At 44.2% G+C, this 20,809-nt stretch overlaps 1 protein-coding gene across 8 annotated transcripts in view; it reads right to left on the bottom strand.

Moving 5' to 3' along the window:
* Positions 1-385: 385 nt before the first annotated feature.
* The window catches only part of LOC122721271 (protein PELOTA 1-like), an 83,678-nt gene continuing 63,254 nt past the window's right edge, over positions 386-20,809 (bottom strand). For 3 of the 8 annotated variants that reach the window (XM_043959521.1, XM_043959520.1, XM_043959523.1), the window contains one exon: positions 387-1,273. In XM_043959521.1, the coding sequence (XP_043815456.1) occupies positions 1,121-1,273 (153 nt within the window). In that variant the 3' untranslated portion in view covers positions 387-1,120. Of the gene's footprint in view, positions 1,274-1,329; positions 1,465-20,809 lie in introns of those variants that run through there. The other 5 variants (XM_043959522.1, XR_006351892.1, XM_043959524.1 and 2 more) reach the window with 5 other exon arrangements.

Genomic DNA, 20,809 nt, shown 5'->3' with positions numbered 1-20,809 from the left:
AATATGCAAAAAGCACGTCACATATGTTATGAATAAAATCTTATGTTAAGTCCCCCGGAGTCCTGAAGCCCCAAGAATTATCCTAAAATATTAATTTATGTTCACTAGGTCACTGATTCAAAGTGAGATCTATAAAGATATCTCTCTCAAATCCACCAGATATCATTGGACTAGGAGTGAATACTCGGTTATTTGCCATTCTAGAAAATTTGCATAGGCAATATTGATAGCTTTACCTGTGTAAGGCCACAAGGCTCAAAGATAGATGGGATGACAGAACATGGAATGAGAAAGAGGTTAATCATCTTCAATATCAGCCGAATGTGATCATGATTCTGAAAGTGATTTGCGATACCTCAAATTCCCTCTACAAAAGAAATGAACAAGTAAACTAAAAGTATCTGTCGAGAGGAGTAAGCTTGGAACTGACAGAGGAGTAGGAAAATAATAGTTTAGTAAATGAAAACCAGTGCTCATGTCCAAAGGTGTGCATTCACGAAATCACATGTAGATTTCATAAATTCAACTATCTGCATATGTATTTGTTTGTCCACATAGCAAGCATGTTACTTCCATTACGCATAGTGATCAAGACTTTTTATTCTTTTTGCAAAATACTGTCTTAGATTCTCCAAGTAAGGCAGTCAATTGAGATGCTTTTTCTGTTTTCCAGTTAAGCATCTAAAAGCACCTTGAAATAGTGTTTGGATGCTTTAGGAGGAAGCAACCATGGGAATGCATTCTCCAAATGCATATGTTCGCATGCGCGCTTGTGTGTGTTTGTTCTCAAAATCTTGTAGACAACATTATATGCAAAATACAGAGCATTGCATATTTTTCAGTAGCATAAAGAGAAATACATGTGCAACTGGGCTTGAGCCAAGTAGTAGAAATTGTCCTCCCAACTCTAGGGTACGGTATATTGCATGTCTAATAAGGTGTACACCTTTCTGTGGCACCATTCTTGTTATGCAGCCCACGTATTCAATAAAATATGAAAGACTTCTAGGATTGGATGCACATTCACAAAGAAAATAACAAATATTCAAGAAAACTCCAAACAGAGAATCAAATGACCCATTCATATAGAAGCAAATTTTAAATTAGTCATGGCAATGAATTATGTCTGGTTTTTTGCCAGCTTGAAGAAGCAATTCAAGTGCAGCACGGCTGAAAAACAAAAAACGATAGAAATCATCATGTTCTCCGTAAAACTGCCCTCTCCAAAAGAACTTGTCAGGGTGTTGAGGCTCAATAAAGTAAACAGGAAGACTTGCGTGATTGAAACTCACAATCAAGATGAATAGCTTAAATAAATTGTGGAAAAAAAATTTAGCCTACCCTTAAATTGCCAATACCATCATATTACATGCAGTCATATTTTGGCAGAATAATTTCCACAAGGTGTCCTCTCTTTTTGAGTGCTTTTCCAAGATCGGTCACAACATCTCCCAAGCCACCAACCTTTTAGCAAAAAATAATTCATAATTAATATTAGTGACAAAAATATGACAAGGAGAACACAACAAGAGAAAAAAAAGGGGAAGCAAAAGAAATTAACTTTCCATGAACTCTACCAATATTCAGAATTATGCAAGCAGAACAACCATCTGAGATGAAATTTTGCAAATTTTAAATAATTTCTATATATTTAATTAATCAAATTTAACATCCTATAGTTGGTTCTTATGTTAAATACTTGCGTAGAAGATTGTAACCTTTCACTATTTTCCTTCTTATTCATAGTCATCGATTTATATATTCCTGCAGAAAAAAAATCATTTCACAAGAGATCAAAGCCATATTAGCAAGTAGGAATTTGAATGAAAACAGGGGGGGGGGGGAGGAGAATGGCATATTTATTGGAAACCTTAGTGAAACCAGGGCTTGCAATCACCGCACAACGAATGACACTGAAATCAATATACTTTAGGAAAGCCTACACATGGATAAAATCTATCAGAACTGGTGAAGAAGTGCTTCAGGTATTTAATTTGCCTGAAACATATTGTGAATTCAGAAGCAGGGTAGAGGCATACTAACATAAAATACACAATAAAAAAAATATTCGAGAAAATAAGATATGAAGTAGAGTGGAAGTCATTCCTTATAGGCTTTGTTGCTTCATGTTTATGTGATTATTTATTTTTAAACAACTGAACCAAATAAATCAAAGAATTACCTTACCTTTTACCGACAAGTAAGATGTGTGCAAGTCCTTCTTGCATCACAGCAAGATCAGCACTTGCACCGGGATCTGAAATTGTAGGGAGAGAAACATCAGTTACAAAGTAATTAAATTAGTCTATGCATATTTAACTTCATCAATTAGACTACTTGAGCAATTCAAAGCACCAAACCTATAAAACCCTGAAGGACCAACTTAAGTAGATGGAACACAAACAGCTAGCATCAGCAACAAAGGAATAACTGCCAGGCAGGTAATGCTCAAGAGTGCAAAAAATAAGTTAAGGGACAACACCCAGCCTAAAGAAACTAAGTTTTAGGCCATCAAGGTCCAACAGGTTAGGAATTCTAGATGTAGCATGCATTTCCATGCACCGTACAGTAATGTCCTTTTAGTGAGACACTGATTATGAACAGAAGAGCTAATTTTCCAGATTCTCCTCTAGGCAATATTTATTGCCAGTAGCTTTAACATCTCTAGTAAACCAGAGCATTTTATAGGAGAACAACCACACTTAGTTTTCATTAGTTAGGATCCTCAATTGCTCACTTGCATTATGGCATTATAATTGCTCAGTAGTAAACTATGATGTGTGAGTGAGCACCGACAGGGCTTAACTTTTCTATAAGAATAGTCAATTGCATGATGCATTTGACACTTCAATGAAGTCAAGGTGGACATAATGCTATTAAATGAGTGATTCTTACTATTCCAACTCAAAAAAAAGGAAAATTGCAACAAAGAGCACCATGTGCACCAATAGTAATTTGTTAATAGCCGGTATCAACGCCTAACTACAAGCAGCTTGAGCATAACAGATGTAAACCACATGGTTGGGATTCTGAAAAATCAACAGTGTGGAACTTCTAAATAAATTATTCCCACATGGATATGCATTCAAGTAATAGAAATAGCTAGCCACAGTAAACTCGGAAGAGTCGAGTATGATTGTTTTGAGATTAGGAATTGTAAGAGCAGCATTCAACGTGACGAACACAATTACAGGTTTAAAAGAGGTAACGACACCAAGAGAGAATATATAAAAATAAAGGATCGAAAGTTGAATTGAGTTAGGAGAAAGCACGAAGGCAATATCTCCTTTTATGAGGCCAAAATGGTGGTGAAGCGAGAAGGCCAATTTTTTGTGCGAAGGACGAAGTCGGTGACCTGCCATCCAGCTCGTGTAAACTGCATGACTTTGGGCCACCATGGATCTGAAATTTCGATGAGCCAAAAGCACTCCCTTAACTCGACTAGTAGTCTGTAATACCCGGCTAGAGTCCAGCATCGAAATTCTACTTTTCAATGGAGTTTCGGATGTCAGAAGTCTCTAGAAGGGTTAGACTGATGTTTTTCTAACATGTTTTGGTATGTTTCATAGTTTTAAAGCATAAGGAAATGAGTTTTTGAGTGAAATGAACCAAGGCAGAAAAGCCAGGTTCGGCGGCCGAAGTTGAGGTTCGGCCGCCGAACATGCATGGCTTTCGGTTTCACGATAGGCCGCCGAAGGTGATCTGGCCAGCCACCTATAAATGGCCCTCAGTCGGTTGAAAGGATAAACATCACCGTTTTCTTTCACGTTCTGAGGTGAGACCCTGTCCTTTGTGAGTATTCTTTCATGTTTTCATTAAATCTTGCAAAGATTTGAGTAGTTTTTATGGTATTTGAAGGTTTTAAGCTAAAAACTCAAAGTTGTGAAGTTTGGAGAGTTTGAAGGAGAGTTGCTCCAAAACTCCACGTTAGGATCGTTCATCTTCTTGGTTTCAAGAGGTAAGTGAAGATCCTGAGCTTGTTTTTATGTTTTCTGAAGGTTTTATGTGGTTTTGGGGGAGAGTTGCATGAATAGGGTTATTTGTGAGGTTTTGATGATTTTGTGAGTAAAGCTTGTGTCTGTGTTGTTTTTGTTGTGTGTTTGGGGTTTTAAGGTAGTTTCTGACCCCTTTGAGCATGTACTTGGGTATGTGCAAGTTGAGGAATTGAGGTGGTTGAGATTGAGAGGGTTTTGGTGCTTTTGGCGAGAGGTTGCGGATGAACTTAGGTTCGGCCGCTGAAGGTACATTCGGCCGCCGAACCCATGAGGAGGTGGCTTCGGCTGCCCAAGCTTGCCCCCGAGCTTTTGGACTTTCGTCTCTGGAGGGAAGTTCGGCCGCCGAAGGTGCCGCTGAAGGTTAGAGACTTTCGTCTCTGGAGTGCCTTTCAGCCTCCGAAACTTGCCCCCGAAAGGGTTCTGTTGCCGAAAGTAGAGATTCAGCCGCCGAAGGTGCATGAGTTTCGTCTCTGGAGAGGACTTTCGGCCGCCGAACCTGCCGCCGAAAGTGTTTTGTCCAGCTTTCCTTTGCATGCTTTGCATGGATGTTAGAGTGAGTTTAAGGGGATTCTTGGGGAGTTTCATAGAGTTGTTCATAAGCTAGTTTGGTCCCTCATTTGAGTTTATATGTGCTTACACAGACCAGAGGAACCAGAGAGAGCAGCAGTGAGTTCTGCTCCAGAGTTTTTAGAGCCTGCAGAGTCAGTTCAGATAGCCAGAGGTGAGTGGAACTAAACTTAATGCTTTTAATTAAGAACTACAATGCATTTAGCATAGTACATGCATCATGAGTATACAGTAGGTTGTTTGCATTAGAATCCACGAATATGCTGCATTGCATAGTTATTTGTTGATGTGGGTGAATGCTGAAAGATCCAATAGTCTCTGAGAGAAGTCCAGGAGCCTTTGACTACGCCCTAGCAGGTATAGAGAAGTCCAGGAGCCTTTGACTACGCCCTGGCAGGTATAGAGAAGTCCAGGAGCCTTTGACTACGCCCTGGCAGGTATAGCAAAGTCCAGGAGCCTTTGACTACGCCCTGGCAATGGTAAGTATAGAGGTGTTATATACACATATACATATATGACAGAAAGACCAGGTGCTCGATTCTATGCCCTGGCACAGAGTTGCCGGGACTATGTGGTGACAGGTTTACCCTTGATGTGGATTGTCTGTGATATGGTGCATTCCATGAGATCATATTTCACTGAGATGTTTTACTATTCTACTCACTAGGCTATAGAGCTCATCCCACACCCTTAACCCCAGTTTTGCAGGTTCAGTGTACAGTGTACAGGGACAGTCCAGCAGAGTACAGAAGGAGTAAAGAGATTTGTAATAGCTTAGAGTGGACATGTAATATTAAAGAGATGTAATAGTGGTGTATAAAGTTAGAAATGTGCTTGACATAGTGATGTTTGTTATGTACATGATCTGTAGATGTATATATGCTTTACTGTATGTGAAAAACCAGGCTTAACAGGTATGAGTTAACCCATCTAGAGCAAGCTCTAGTCAGGGGTACAGGGTACAGAATACAGAGTACAGAGATAGTGCATGCACAGGTTAAGCCTTGGTTCAGAAAAGAGGTTTTATTTTCACAGAAACTGTATGATCATGTATGAGTTTTACAGGTACACAGAGAGTATAGCAGGCTTGCTACGGGTTCTGACGGCCTTAAGCCGACCTAAATCCTAGCGCCGGTGACGGTCCATTTTGGGGTCATTACAGATTGGTATCAGAGCCCTAGGTTCACATGATCAGACCTATAGAGAAAGTGTCGGGCTCATAGAAGTTAGAAGTGGTCAAGCACAATAGGAAATCATGTCCACTAGGATAGGGTGTTGAGTCCTATCTGTTTCATGCTATGACATGCCATGAATATGCATGTAATACCCGGCTAGAATCCGGCACCGGAATTCCTATTGTCTGGTGGGATCCGGGGTGTTGGGATTCTATAGAAGGGTAGGAGTTATGTTTTCTCAGTATTATGAGGTGTTTTCTGGTTTTACAGTTCTTTAGTTTTGAGTTTTGAGTTGAAATGAACCAAGGCAGAGGAGCCAAGTTCGGCCGCCGAAGATGAGTTCGGCCGCCGAAAGTGCCCAATGTTCGGCTTCCGAAATTCAAGTTCGGCCCCCGAATGTTGCATGGTTTCGCATGCGATTGGGCAGCCGAAGCTGAGTTGGCTAGTGAGCTGAGTCATGTTTTTTGACAAGTGTTGGCCTCAGATTCTTGCCATGGAATGGCCACGTCTCTTATGACTCATCTGTACATGTTTTTGGTTGTTCTTACAGCAGTTTGAGGTGCTTGCAAAGGTGTTGAGAGTTGAGAGAAACAAAAGTTACGCTTTTGAGATGTTGAGAGTTTGAAGAGAGGTTGATCTGTTTTTCCTTTGTTCAGTGTGTGTATCTTCCTGTTTCCAGAGGTAAGGGCAGTTTTAGACCCTGTTTATATGTTTTCTGAAGGGTTAAGGAAGGAGAAGCATGCTTAGGTTATTCATGGTAGTTTTTGATGATTTATGTATGTATACATGTTGATGTGTTATGGTTGTTTTGTTGTTTGGGGTTATTAGCTAGTTTTGGACCCCTGTGAACAATATGTGTGTTGACTACGTGAAGGATGCATGTTAGAAAGTGTTGAAGAGAAGGAGGAGATGGTTTGCCGTTGAAGCTGAGTTCTGGATGAACTCAGGTTCGACAGCCGAAGGTTCATTCGGCCGCCGAACCTCCTGCATGGTGACTTGGTTACCACAGCTTGCCCCCGAGTGTTTGCATGTTCGGCTCTGTTTGGGGGATTCGGCCACCGAAGGTGCCGCCGAAGGTGCTTGAGTTTCATCTCTGGAGAGGACATTCGGCCGCCGAACCTGCCGCCGAAAGTGTCCTGTCCAGCTTTCTTTTGCATGCTTTGCATGGATAGTTGAGTGAGTTTAAGGGGAGTCTTGGGAAGTTTAATAGAGGTATTGCTACGTTAGTTTGGTCCCTCATTTGAGTCTATCTGTATAGGTACAGACCAGAGGAACCAGAGAGAGCAGCAGTGAGTACTGCTCCAGAGGTTCAGAGCCTGCAGAGTCAGTCAGTCCAGATAGCCAGAGGTGAGTGGAACTAAACTGATGACTTTTAATTGAACTACAAACTGCTTTTAGCATATCTCATGCATCATGTTTATGCCATAGGTTGATTGCATTAGTATTCACGAATATGTTGCATTGCATCGTTATTTGGTGATGTGAGTGAATGCTGAATGATCCAATAGTCTCAGACAGGAAGTCCAGGAGCCTTTGACTACACCCTGGCAAGTATAGCAAAGTCCAGGAGCCTTTGACTACGCCCTGGCAGGTATATAGTAAAGTCCAGGAGCCTTTGACTACGCCCTGGCAATGGTAAGTACAGAGGTGTTATATACACATATACATATATATGACAGGAAGACCAGGTGCTCGATTCTACGCCCTGGCACAGAGTTACTGGGACTATGTGGTGACAGGTTTACTCTTGATGTGGCTTGTCTGTGATATGGTGCATTCCATGAGATCATATTTTACTGAGATGTTTTACTGTTCTACTCACTGGGCTATAGAGCTCATCCCACTCCCTTAACCCCAGTTTTGCAGGTTCAGTGTACAGTGTACAGGGACAGTCCAGCAGAGTACAGAAAAAGTAAAGAGATCTGTAATAGCTTAGAGTGGACATGTAATATTAAAGAGATGTAATAGTTGTTGCTTGACCTAGTGATGTATGTTTTGTACATGATCTATATATGTATATATGTTTTCCTGTATGTGAAAACCAGGCTTAACAGGTATGAGTTCACCCATCTAGAGCAAGCTCTAGTCAGGGATACAGAGTACAGAGTACATGAGTACAGAGTACAGAGATAGTGCATGCACAGGTTAAGCCTTGGTTCAGCAAAGAGTTTTATTTTCACAGAAAATGTATGATCATGTATGAGGTTTACAGGTACACAGAGAGTATAGCAGGCTTGCTACGGGTTCTGGCGGCCTTAAGCCGACCTGAATCCTAGCGCCGGTGATGGTCCTTTTTGGGGTCGTTACAGATTGGTATCAGAGCCCTAGGTTCACATGATCGGACCTATAGAGACAGTGTTGGGCTCAGACAGGTTAGAAGTGGTCAAGCACAATAGGAAATCATGTCCACTAGGATAGGGTCTTGAGTCCTATCTGCTATGATATGCCATGAGTGTCGTATGTATATGATTGATATGTGATGTTTATGTGCTAAAGTGGTATGTTATATGTTGTGTTTCCAGAAAGGAAAGATGCGAGGAACTCGTCGATCAGCTCGATTGACTGGAGTCCCACCAGAGAATGAGAGATCAGCTGCTCGTCCTCCTGCATTGCCAAGGGCAAGGTCTCAGAGATCTAGCAGGGAAGGTACGTCAATAGACCCTAGAAGGTCTGTCGACGAGAGCAGAAGAGGAACAGTTAGGGGAGGAAGATCAGAGGAAAGGAGGGAAGCTATGGAGATTGATCAGTCTAGAGATGATAGCATGGGTATAGGCAGTTTTGAGGAAGGTATGGGAGAGTCGCAGGGAGGTGCTCAGACCTCAGGTTTTGGCTATCCAGAGTATCCGATGGGAGGTATGTCGGAGTACTCGAGTTTTGTGCCATATCCTCCTTATATGCCTTATATGCCTTATCCTTACTACCCACCATATCCTATGTATCCCTCTTCCCCTACCCATCCAAGTGCAGCACACTTAGAACCAAATGAACCAGTACTACCACCAGAACCAGTAGCCCCTGTTGTTGACAGACATGAACCTAGCTCATCTGGAGGTAAAGTCCAAATGACGGAGTACTTGAAATTGGATGCTCCTAAATACAACACAGGAGATGATCCATTTGATTACCTCAGAGCAGTTAGGATGATCACCGGTGAATTGGGAGCAGATGATAGGAGAGCCATTGAGATGGCAGGTTTCACAATAAAATGCAAGAAAGCCAGAGAATGGTTTAAGAATTATGTGGAGCCTAGAATGGACAGCATGTCATGGGGAGAGTTCGCTAATGAGTTTGCAGGATGGGCTTTTCCTGATAGTTCGAGGGAGATGAAAGTAATTGAATTTGAACAATTGAGACAGACAGATGAGATGAGTGTTGATGAATTCACAGATAAGTTCCTGGATCTGCTTCAGTACGTGGGTCAAGCCTATGATACTGATCAGAAGAAAGCAAGGAGATATACTATGAGACTGCATCCCAGGTATGCTTCCTTGATTCTTCCAGCAGAAAAGGAGAGTTTCCATACGATAGTAGACGCAGCCAGGAAAATGGAAGCTAGTGCCAATATTCAGAAACAGTCACAGGCACAGGCTTCGGGTTCTAAAGCCCCCACACCAAGCAGTAAAAGATGGGATAGAGCAAAAGGAACAAAGAGTAAGTTCTGGAATAAAGTCAAGTCAGGTCTGGGAATAGGTAGTGGCTCAAGCTCTGGCACAGCTCCAGTCTGCAGACGATGCGGAAAACCACATGGAGGAGTTTGTCGGTTGGGATCTACAGCTTGTTTTCGATGTGGACAGGAAGGGCATATTGCTCGGGATTGTCCGCAGATGACTTTTGCACCATCCCAGCAGATGAGTTCAGGCAGTGTGGTACAGCCAGTTGTACGGCCAGTAGCTCCAGTCATGCCTCAGACTAGTGGCAGAGGTAGAGGGAGAGGGGTAGCCTCTACTTCAGCAGCAGGTTCCCGAGGTGGAAATCCGGTAGCCCCAGCACGGATTTTCACAGTGACACAGGAGGAGGCTAACACGTCGAACACAGTGGTGTCAGGTAATCTCATCATTGGGTGTTCAGATGTGTATGCTTTGATGGACCCCGGTGCTTCTCATTCCTTTATTGCTTCGAGAGCCATAGAGAGGTTGGGTTTGATCAGTTCTGAGTTAGAGTATCCTCTCTGGGTCAGTGGACCTAGATGTGACCCATCAGTGGCAGTGTCAGTCTGTCGTTTCAGTCCAGTGTTTCATAGAGGGTAGATGCCTTCCAGCTGACCTTGTGGTTCTAGACTTGACAGATTTTGATGTCATTCTAGGGATGGATTGGCTATCTGCATATAGTGCTACGTTGGACTGTCGAGAGAAGTTAGTGAGTCTCAGAGACCAGGATGGGTCAGAGTGTGTCTTCAGAGGAGACAGGAGAGGTACACCCAGAGGTATGATTTCAGCCCTTCAGGCTCGTCGTTTGCTTAGGAGGGGTTGTCAGGGGTTTCTAGCTCATGTGAGAGAGCTAGATAGTCAGGTTAGGGAACCAGCCACAGTACCAGTAGTCCGAGAGTTTCTCGATGTGTTCCCAGACGATTTGCCAGGACTACCACCTGATAGGGAGATAGGGTTTGAAATTGAATTACTGCCAGGTACTAGACCTATCTCTATTCCTCCCTACAGGATGGCGCCAGCTGAGTTAACAGAGTTGAAAGCACAGTTGCAGGACTTGGTAGATAAGGGTTTCATCCGCCCTAGTACCTCACCTTGGGGTGCTCCAGTGCTCTTTGTCAGAAAGAAGGATGGATCCCTCAGACTTTGTATCGACTACAGACAGTTGAACAAGGTCACTATCAAGAATAAGTATCCGTTACCTAGGATTGATGATCTATTTGACCAGCTAGCTGGAGCAGGTTGTTTCTCGAAAATAGATCTGAGATCCGGGTATCATCAGTTGAGAGTCAGAGAGGCAGATGTGCCTAAGACAGCTTTCCGGACCAGATATGGGCATTATGAGTTCTTAGTGATGCCGTTCGGGTTGACTAACGCCCCTGCAGCATTTATGGATCTCATGAACAGGGTATTCAGTGAGTTTCTGGATCACTTTGTCATTGTGTTTATCGATGATATCTTAGTGTATTCCAGAGATGCAGAGGAGCATGCCCAGCATCTGAGGATCGTTTTGCAGACACTGAGAGAGCATGGTTTGTATGCCAAGTTCTCGAAGTGTGAGTTTTGGTTACGGAGCATTGCCTTCTTGGGACATGTGGTATCAGCAGAGGGTATTGAGGTAGACCCCAAGAAGATAGAGGCTGTAGCTAACTGGCCCAGACCCACGACAGTGACTGAGATTAAAAGCTTTCTGGGACTGGCAGGTTACTACAGGAGGTTCGTTCAGAACTTCTCAAAGATAGCAGCTCCTATGACCAAATTGACTCAGAAGAACCAGAAGTTTATCTGGTCAGACCAGTGTGAAGAGAGCTTTGAGGAGCTCAAGAGGAGATTGACAACAGCACCAGTGTTAGCTCTGCCCGTTAGTAATGAAGAGTTCACAGTGTTCTGTGATGCATCTCGAGTGGGATTGGGTTGTGTATTGATGCAGAGTGATAGAGTAATAGCTTATGCTTCTAGACAGTTGAAGAAGCACGAGTTGAATTACCCTACCCATGACCTAGAGATGGCAGCAGTTATCTTTGCACTTAAGATGTGGCGGCATTACCTCTACGGGGTTAAATGCGAGATCTTCACTGATCACAAGAGTTTACAGTACATCTTAAGTCAGAGAGAGCTGAATTTGAGGCAGCGGAGATGGGTAGAATTGCTCAGTGATTATGATTGTAAGATCCAGTATCACCCGGGTAAGGCGAATGTTGTCGCAGACGCCCTAAGCCGGAAGTCACTAGGCAGTTTATCCCATATAGCAGCAGAGCGGAGACCAGTTGTGATGGAGCTTTATAAGCTCTTTGACGAGGGATTACAGCTAGAGTTGTCTGGTACAGGTGCGTTGATAGCACAGATGAGAGTGACACCTGTGTTTCTGGAGCAGATAGCTCAGAGACAGCATGAGGACCCTGAGATGATGAAAATTGCCAGGACTGTTCAGTCAGATAATAGTGTAGAGTTCAGATTTGACAACAAAGGGATCCTTCGCTATGGGAGTCGACTTTGTGTACCAGATCGGGGCAGTGTGAAGGAAGACATTATGAGGGAAGCTCATAATGCGAGGTATAGTGTTCACCCAGGAGCTACCAAGATGTATCAGGATCTGAAACGGGTTTATTGGTGGCCAGCCATGAAGAAAGAAGTGGCGCAGTTCGTGACAGCCTGTGAGGTTTGTCAGAGGGTGAAATTAGAGCATCAGAAACCAGCCGGAATGCTTAACCCATTACCGATTCCAGAGTGGAAATGGGAGAACATAGCCATGGATTTTGTAGTGGGTTTACCAGTAGCGTCCAACAGGATAGACTCGATATGGGTGATTGTGGACAGACTCACGAAATCTGCTCATTTTCTTCCAGTACGGAGTAACTATTCTGTGGATAAGTTGGCACAGGTCTATCTGGATGAGATAGTGAGATTACATGGAGTTCCAGTGTCTATAGTTTCAGACAGAGGACCTCAGTTTACCTCCCGCTTTTGGCGGAGTCTGCAGAGTGCGATGGGCACGAGATTGGATTTTAGTACTGCTTTCCACCCACAGACTGATGGACAATCAGAAAGGACCATCCAGACCATAGAGGATATGCTTCGCCTATGTGTGTTAGACTTTGGCGGTTCTTGGAGGCAGCATCTACCTTTGGTGGAGTTTGCCTACAATAACAGTCATCATGCTAGCATTGGGATGGCTCCTTATGAAGCTTTATATGGGAGGAAATGCAGATCCCCTGTTTGCTGGGAAGAGGTAGGAGAGAAGGCTCTTGCAGGGCCAGAGTTAGTAGACATTACCAGTAGAATGGTGCCCCTGATCAGAGAGAGAATTAGAACAGCTCAGAGTAGACAGAAAAGTTATGCAGACGTTCGCAGAAAACAGTTAGAGTTTCAGGAGGGTAATTGGGTATTGCTGAAAGTGTCTCCAATGAAAGGAGTGGTTCGGTTTGGAAAGAAAGGTAAATTGGCTCCACGGTACATTGGACCCTTTGAGGTGGTGCAGAGGATCGGAAATGTGTCGTATAAGCTGGATTTACCTGCTTCTATGGAGAGGATTCACCCGGTCTTTCATGTTTCTATGCTACGACAGTTTGTGTCAGATCCGAATCAGGTTCTGAGTGAGCCTGAGGTGGAGATTCATACAGATCTCACCTATATAGAGCAGCCAGTGCGGATTGTGGACACACAGATCAGACAGCTAAGGAACAAGGAGATTCCGATGGTGAAAGTTTTATGGAACCACCATAATCTAGAAGAGTGCACATGGGAGACGCGGGAGTCTATGCTCCAGCAGTATCCATATTTGTTTTGAGGTTAGTTTCCTCCTCGTGCTTTGTTTTTGTATGTTTTAGGAACATCCGAGGACGAATGTTCTTAAGGAGGGAAGAATGTAATACCCGGCTAGAATCCGGCACCGGAATTCCTATTGTCTGGTGGGATCCGGGGTGTTTGGATTCTATAGAAGGGTAGGAGTTATGTTTTCTCAGTATTATGAGGTGTTTTCTGGTTTTACAGTTCTTTAGTTTTGAGTTTTGAGTTGAAATGAACCAAGGCAGAGGAGCCAAGTTCGGCCGCCGAAGATGAGTTTGGCCGCCGAAAGTGCCCAATGTTCGGCTTCCGAAATTCAAGTTCGGCCCCCGAATGTTGCATGGTTTCGCATGCGATTGGGCAGCCGAAGCTGAGTTGGCTAGTGAGCTGAGTCATGTTTTTTGACAAGTGTTGGCCTCAGATTCTTGCCATGGAATGGCCACGTCTCTTATGACTCATCTGTACATGTTTTTGGTTGTTCTTACAGCAGTTTGAGGTGCTTGCAAAGGTGTTGAGAGTTGAGAGAAACAAAAGTTACGCTTTTGAGATGTTGAGAGTTTGAAGAGAGGTTGATCTGTTTTTCCTTTGTTCAGTGTGTGTATCTTCCTGTTTCCAGAGGTAAGGGCAGTTTTAGACCCTGTTTATATGTTTTCTGAAGGGTTAAGGAAGGAGAAGCATGCTTAGGTTATTCATGGTAGTTTTTGATGATTTATGTATGTATACATGTTGATGTGTTATGGTTGTTTTGTTGTTTGGGGTTATTAGCTAGTTTTGGACCCCTGTGAACAATATGTGTGTTGACTACGTGAAGGATGCATATTAGAAAGTGTTGAAGAGAAGGAGGAGATGGTTTGCCGTTGAAGCTGAGTTCTGGATGAACTCAGGTTCGGCAGCCGAAGGTTCATTCGGCCGCCGAACCTCCTGCATGGTGACTTGGTTACCACAGCTTGCCCCCGAGTGTTTGCATGTTCGGCTCTGTTTGGGGGATTCGGCCGCCGAAGGTGCCGCCGAAGGTGCTTGAGTTTCGTCTCTGGAGAGGACATTCGGCCGCCGAACCTGCCGCCGAAAGTGTCCTGTCCAGCTTTCTTTTGCATGCTTTGCATGGATAGTTGAGTGAGTTTAAGGGGAGTCTTGGGAAGTTTAATAGAGGTATTGCTACGTTAGTTTGGTCCCTCATTTGAGTCTATCTATATAGGTACAGACCAGAGGAACCAGAGAGAGCAGCAGTGAGTACTGCTCCAGAGGTTCAGAGCCTGCAGAGTCAGTCAGTCCAGATAGCCAGAGGTGAGTGGAACTAAACTGATGACTTTTAATTGAACTACAAACTGCTTTTAGCATATCTCATGCATCATGTTTATGCCATAGGTTGATTGCATTAGTATTCACGAATATGTTGCATTGCATCGTTATTTGGTGATGTGAGTGAATGCTGAATGATCCAATAGTCTCAGACAGGAAGTCCAGGAGCCTTTGACTACGCCCTGGCAAGTATAGCAAAGTCCAGGAGCCTTTGACTACGCCCTGGCAGGTATATAGTAAAGTCCAGGAGCCTTTGACTACGCCCTGGCAATGGTAAGTACAGAGGTGTTATATACACATATACATATATATGACAGGAAGACCAGGTGCTCGATTCTACGCCCTGGCACAGAGTTACTGGGACTATGTGGTGACAGGTTTACTCTTGATGTGGCTTGTCTGTGATATGGTGCATTCCATGAGATCATATTTTACTGAGATGTTTTACTGTTCTACTCACTGGGCTATAGAGCTCATCCCACTCCCTTAACCCCAGTTTTGCAGGTTCAGTGTACAGTGTACAGGGACAGTCCAGCAGAGTACAGAAAAAGTAAAGAGATCTGTAATAGCTTAGAGTGGACATGTAATATTAAAGAGATGTAATAGTTGTTGCTTGACCTAGTGATGTATGTTTTGTACATGATCTATATATGTATATATGTTTTCCTGTATGTGAAAACCAGGCTTAACAGGTATGAGTTCACCCATCTAGAGCAAGCTCTAGTCAGGGATACAGAGTACAGAGTACATGAGTACAGAGTACAGAGATAGTGCATGCACAGGTTAAGCCTTGGTTCAGCAAAGAGTTTTATTTTCACAGAAAATGTATGATCATGTATGAGGTTTACAGGTACACAGAGAGTATAGCAGGCTTGCTACGGGTTCTGGCGGCCTTAAGCCGACCTGAATCCTAGCGCCGGTGACGGTCCTTTTTGGGGTCGTTACAATGCATGTGCCTTATTGATATGTGCTGTTCATGTGCTTAAGTGCTATATTCTGTGTTGTTTTCCAGAGCGTAAAGATGAGAGGAACTCGTCGATCAGCTCGATTGACTGGAGTCCCACCAGATAGTGAGAGACTAGCTGCTCGTCCTCCTGCATTGCTGAGGGCACGGTCTCAGAGATCTAGCAGGGAAGGTACGTCAATAGACCCTAGAAGGTCTGTGGACGAGAGCAGAAGGGGAACAGCTAGGGGAGGAAGATCAGAGGAAAGGAGGGAGGCTATGGAGATTGATCAGTCTAGAGATGATAGTATGGGTGTAGGCAGATTTGAGGAAGGTATGGGAGAGTCGCAGGGTGGCGCTCAGGCCTCAGGTTTTGGCTATCTAGCCTTTCCGCAGGACCCAGAGTATCCGATGGGAGGTATGTCGGAGTACTCTAGTTTTGTCCCATATCCTCCTTACATGCCATATATGCCTTATCCTCATTATTACCCACCATATCCTATGTATCCACCTTCCCCTACCCATCCAAGTGCAGCACACCCAGAGCTAAATGACCCAGTACCACCACCAGAACCAGTAGCCCCTGGTGTTGACAGACATCAACCTAGCTCATCTGGAGGTAAGGTACAAATGACGGAGTACTTGAAATTGGATGCTCCTGAATATAACACGGGAGATGATCCATTTGAATACCTCAGATCAGTTAGGATGATAACCAGTGAGTTGGGCGGTGATGATAGTAGAGCCATTGAGATGGCAGGGTTTACACTTAAATACAAGAAAGCCAGAGAATGGTTCAAGAATTATGTGGAACCCAGGATGAACAGCATGTCGTGGGGAGAGTTCGCCAATGAGTTTGCAGGGTGGGCTTTTCCTGATAGCTCCAGGGAGATGAAAGTAATTGAATTTGAACAGTTAAGACAGACAGACGAAATGAGTGTTGATGAATTCACAGATAAGTTCCAGGATTTGCTTCAGTATGTGGGTCAAGCCTGTAACGACCCGAAAATCGGACTGCTACCGGCGCTAGGATCCAGATCTGTTTAAGGCCGCCGGGACCCGTAGCAAGCCTGACATGCAACCTGTAAACCTGTTTAATCCCATACATGATCAACAATCATACATAAAAATTTAAAACTTTTCTTTCATACATTCTATCATCCACCAAACTCAACCTGTGCATGCACTGAACATATACATAATCATAAACTTGACCCCTCTGAGGGATCTCATCAATGCCCCCAATGGGTGGCATAACAAGAGTTGAGTTGGCTAAACATGGACATCAATAACATTAAGATCATGTTTCAAAAGGGATTACATTAAACTATGGTCAAGCACACTTATAATCTCAATATCCTTACATTACATATCTATACATCATTATACAACCTGTCATGTCCACTATCTAACTATTACATACATAAGACTTCATTACTCTTCTTGACTTCTCTGTCTAACCCGTACCTGCAAACCTAAGGAATTTGGGAGAGGGGTGAGCTACTAGAGCCCAGTGAGCAGAATAGTAAAGCATTTAAAACATATGATAACATGAAATGCATCACATCACAAATAATCATATCAAGGATGAACTTGTCACCATTTAGCCCTCTACATAATCCAATCATGCCAGGGGCGTAGTGCAGGCCACACCTGGTCTTTCTCTTATACATAACATAACATAACATACATAATCCATGATGCCGGGGGCGTAGTGCAGGCCACATCCGGTCTTTCTCTTACATAGTGCCAGGGGCGTAGTGCAGGCCACACCTGGACTTCCATATCATATCATCATGTCATAACATATGAGGGCTAATGGATCATTCAACATTCATCCACATCATCAACATATTATGCAATGCGACATATTCGTGATTTCTAATGCAAACATCCTAGAATATCACATGGCATCCGTGATGCATGAACATGCTCAAAACTGATTTATTTATTTATTTAAAACCATAAGAGTCATTCCACTCACCTCTGGCTAGCTCTGACAGACACAGAAGCAGCTGAACTCACTGCTGGGGTCCTCGGTTCCTCGGGTCCAAACCTACACAGGTGGACTCAAATGAGGGACCAACATACTATAACATAACTCTAAAAACATCCCCCAAAAACCCCCTAAAACATCTCAAAACATCCATGCAAGAACATGCAAAAGAAGGCTGGACAGGGCACTTTCGGCGGCAGGTTCGGCGGCCGAAAGTCCCTCCAGAGCCGAAAGTCAGGCAGGTTCGGCAGCACCTTCGGCGGCCGAAACTCCCAGACAGAGGCAAAACTCATGCATGTTCGGCGGCACTTTCGGCGGCCGAAACTCCCAGACAGAGACGAAAGTCTCCTTTCGGGGGCAAGCTTCGGCAGCCGAAGGCTGCCTCTACAAGAGGGTTCGGCGGCCGAAAGTCCCTTCGGCTGCTGAACCTGGTTTCTCCCAAATGGCAGAAACTTGGTTCAAACATGCACAAAAGCCTCAAACTCATACCATCATGCATTTAGCTCAACCAAAACATGCACACAAGCTCCTAGGGGTCTCAAACTAACTTAAACCCCAACTACAACACACATACACAAGCATTTGCAAGCCACATTGTTCATGAACATACATTTATACCCATAAACATAACTAAAACCTAAACATGCATTCTACCCCCATGAACTTCATAAAACTTGCTTAAAACATAATATAAGCTAGAGATCGACTCTTACCTCTTGAAGATCGAGAGTAGAGGCAACCAAACTTGGGGTTGGGAGAGATTTGAGTTCTTGAACCTCAAAGCTCCAAAACTTTGCTCAAAAGCTCAAATCTTCAAAACAAAGTTAAAACAAGTGAAAAACTTGAAGGATCTAGAGGAAGAGCACCAAAGATCGGTGAGGGGCAGCGGAGAGCTCACCTTGGCCGAAAATGGGGAAAACTCGCCCGTTTTCGGCTAAGGGACCCTTTTATAGTGGCTGGCCAGGCCACGTTCGGGGGCCGAATGTGCCTCCGCATGCATGCCATGTTCGGTGGCCGAACTTGAGGTTCGGCGGCCGAACCTGGACTTCCCTCACTTATGCTTTCGGGGGCCTAAAGCACACCCACAACGCATGCATGTTCGGCGGCCGAACCTGAGCTTTCCTCCAAGGTTGTTCTTATTCAAAAACTCATTTTCTTTTTACTTAAAATCATCAAAAGCATTAAAACATCTCATGAAAACATGGTTTTACCCTTCTAGAGGTCTCCGACATCCGAGATTCCACCGGACGGTAGGAATTCCGATACCGGAGTCTAGCCGGGTATTACAAAGCCTATGATACTAATCAGAAGAAGGCAAGGAGATATACTATGAGACTGCATCCCAGGTATTCTTCCTTGATTCTTCCAGCAGAAAAGGAGAGTTTCCACACTATAGTGGATGCAGCCAGGGAAATGGAAGCTAGTGCCAATATTCAGAAACAGTCAAAGGCACAGGCTTCAGGTTCTAAGGCCCCCAGTTCAGGCAGCAAGAAATGGGATAGAGCAAAAGGAACAAAGAGTAAGTTCTGGAATAAAGTCAAGTCAGGTCTGGGAATAGGTAGCAGCTCTAGCTCTGGCACAGCTCCAGTATGCAGAAGATGTGGAAGACCACATGGAGGAGCTTGCCGGTTGGGATGTACAGCTTGTTTTAGATGTGGACAGGAAGGGCATATTGCTCGGGATTGTCCTCAGGTGACTTTTGCACCATCCCAGCAGATGAGTTCAGGCAGTGTGGTACAGCCAGTTGTACAGCCAGCAACTCCAGTCATGCCTCAGAGTAGTGACAGAGGTAGAGGGAGAGGGGCAGCCTCTACTTCAGCAGCAGGTTCCCGAGGTAGAAATCCGGTAGCCCCAGCACGGATTTTCACTGTGACACAGGAGGAGGCTAACACATCGAACACAGTTGTGTCAGGTAATCTCATCATTGGGTGTTCAGATGTGTATGCTTTGATGGACCCCGGTGCTTCTCATTCCTTTATTGCTTCGAGAGCCATAGAGAGGTTGGGTTTGATCAGTTCTGAGTTAGAGTATCCTCTCTGGGTCAATGGACCTAAATGTGATCCATCAGTGGCAGTGTCAGTCTGTCGTTTCAGTCCAGTGTTCATAGAGGGTAGATGCCTTCCAGCTGACCTTGTGGTTCTAGACTTGACAGATTTTAATGTCATTCTTGGGATGGATTGGCTATCTGCATATAGTTCTACTTTGGACTGTAGAGAGAAGATAGTTAGGCTCAGAGACCAGGATGGGTCAGAGTGTGTCTTCAGAGGAGACAGGAGAGGTACACCCAGAGGTTTGATTTCAGCCCTTCAGGCTCGTCGTTTGCTTAGGAGGGGTTGTCAGGGGTTTCTAGCTCATGTGAGAGAGCTAGATAGTCAGGTTAGGGAACCAGCCACAGTACCAGTAGTCCGAGAGTTTCTCGATGTTTTCCCAGACGAACTTTCAGGACTAGCACCTGGTAGGGAGATAGAGTTTGAAATAGAATTGCTGCCTGATACCAGACCTATCTCTATTCCTCCCTACAGGATGGCACCAGCAGAGTTAAAAGAGTTAAAAAAAACAGTTGCAGGAATTAGTAGATAAGGGTTTCATCCGCCCTAGTACCTCACCTTGGGGTGCTCCAGTGCTCTTTGTCCGAAAGAAGGATGGATCACTCAGACTTTGTATCGACTATAGACAGTTGAACAAGGTCACTACCAAGAATAGGTATCCTCTACCTAGGATTGATGATCTATTTGACCAGCTAGCTGGAGCAGGTTGTTTTTCTAAAATAGATCTGAGATCCGGATATCATCAGTTGAGAGTCAGAGAGACAGATGTGTCAAAGACAGCTTTCAGAATGAGATATGGGCATTATGAGTTCTTAGTGATGCCGTTCGGGTTGACTAACGCCCCTGCAGCATTTATGGATCTCATGAACAGAGTTTTCAGTGAGTTTCTGGATCACTTTGTCATTGTTTTCATCGATGATATACTAGTGTATTCCAGAGATGCAGAGGAGCATGCCCAGCATCTGAGGATAGTTCTGCAGACACTGAGAGAGCATGGTTTGTATGCCAAGTTCTCGAAGTGTGAGTTTTGGTTGAGGAGCATGTCCTTCTTGGGACATGTAGTATCAGCAGAGGGTATTGAGGTAGATCCCAAGAAGATAGAGGCTGTAGCTAGCTGGCCCAGACCCACGACAGTGACTGAGATTAAAAGCTTTCTGGGACTGGCAGGTTACTACCGGAGGTTCGTTCAGAACTTCTCAAAGATAGCGGCTCCTATGACCAAATTGACTCAGAAGAACCAAAAGTTTGTCTGGTCAGACCAGTGTGAAGAGAGCTTTGAGGAGCTCAAGAGGAGATGGACAACAGCACCAGTGTTAGCTCTGCCTGTTAGTAATGAGGATTTCACAGTGTTCTATGATG

Source organism: Manihot esculenta, chromosome 9 (assembly GCF_001659605.2).
Source record: "Manihot esculenta cultivar AM560-2 chromosome 9, M.esculenta_v8, whole genome shotgun sequence".
NCBI classification, from domain to species: domain Eukaryota; kingdom Viridiplantae; phylum Streptophyta; class Magnoliopsida; order Malpighiales; family Euphorbiaceae; genus Manihot; species Manihot esculenta.
Note: the sequence above shows the minus strand (reverse complement) of the source record. Positions and strands in the feature narration are given on the sequence as shown.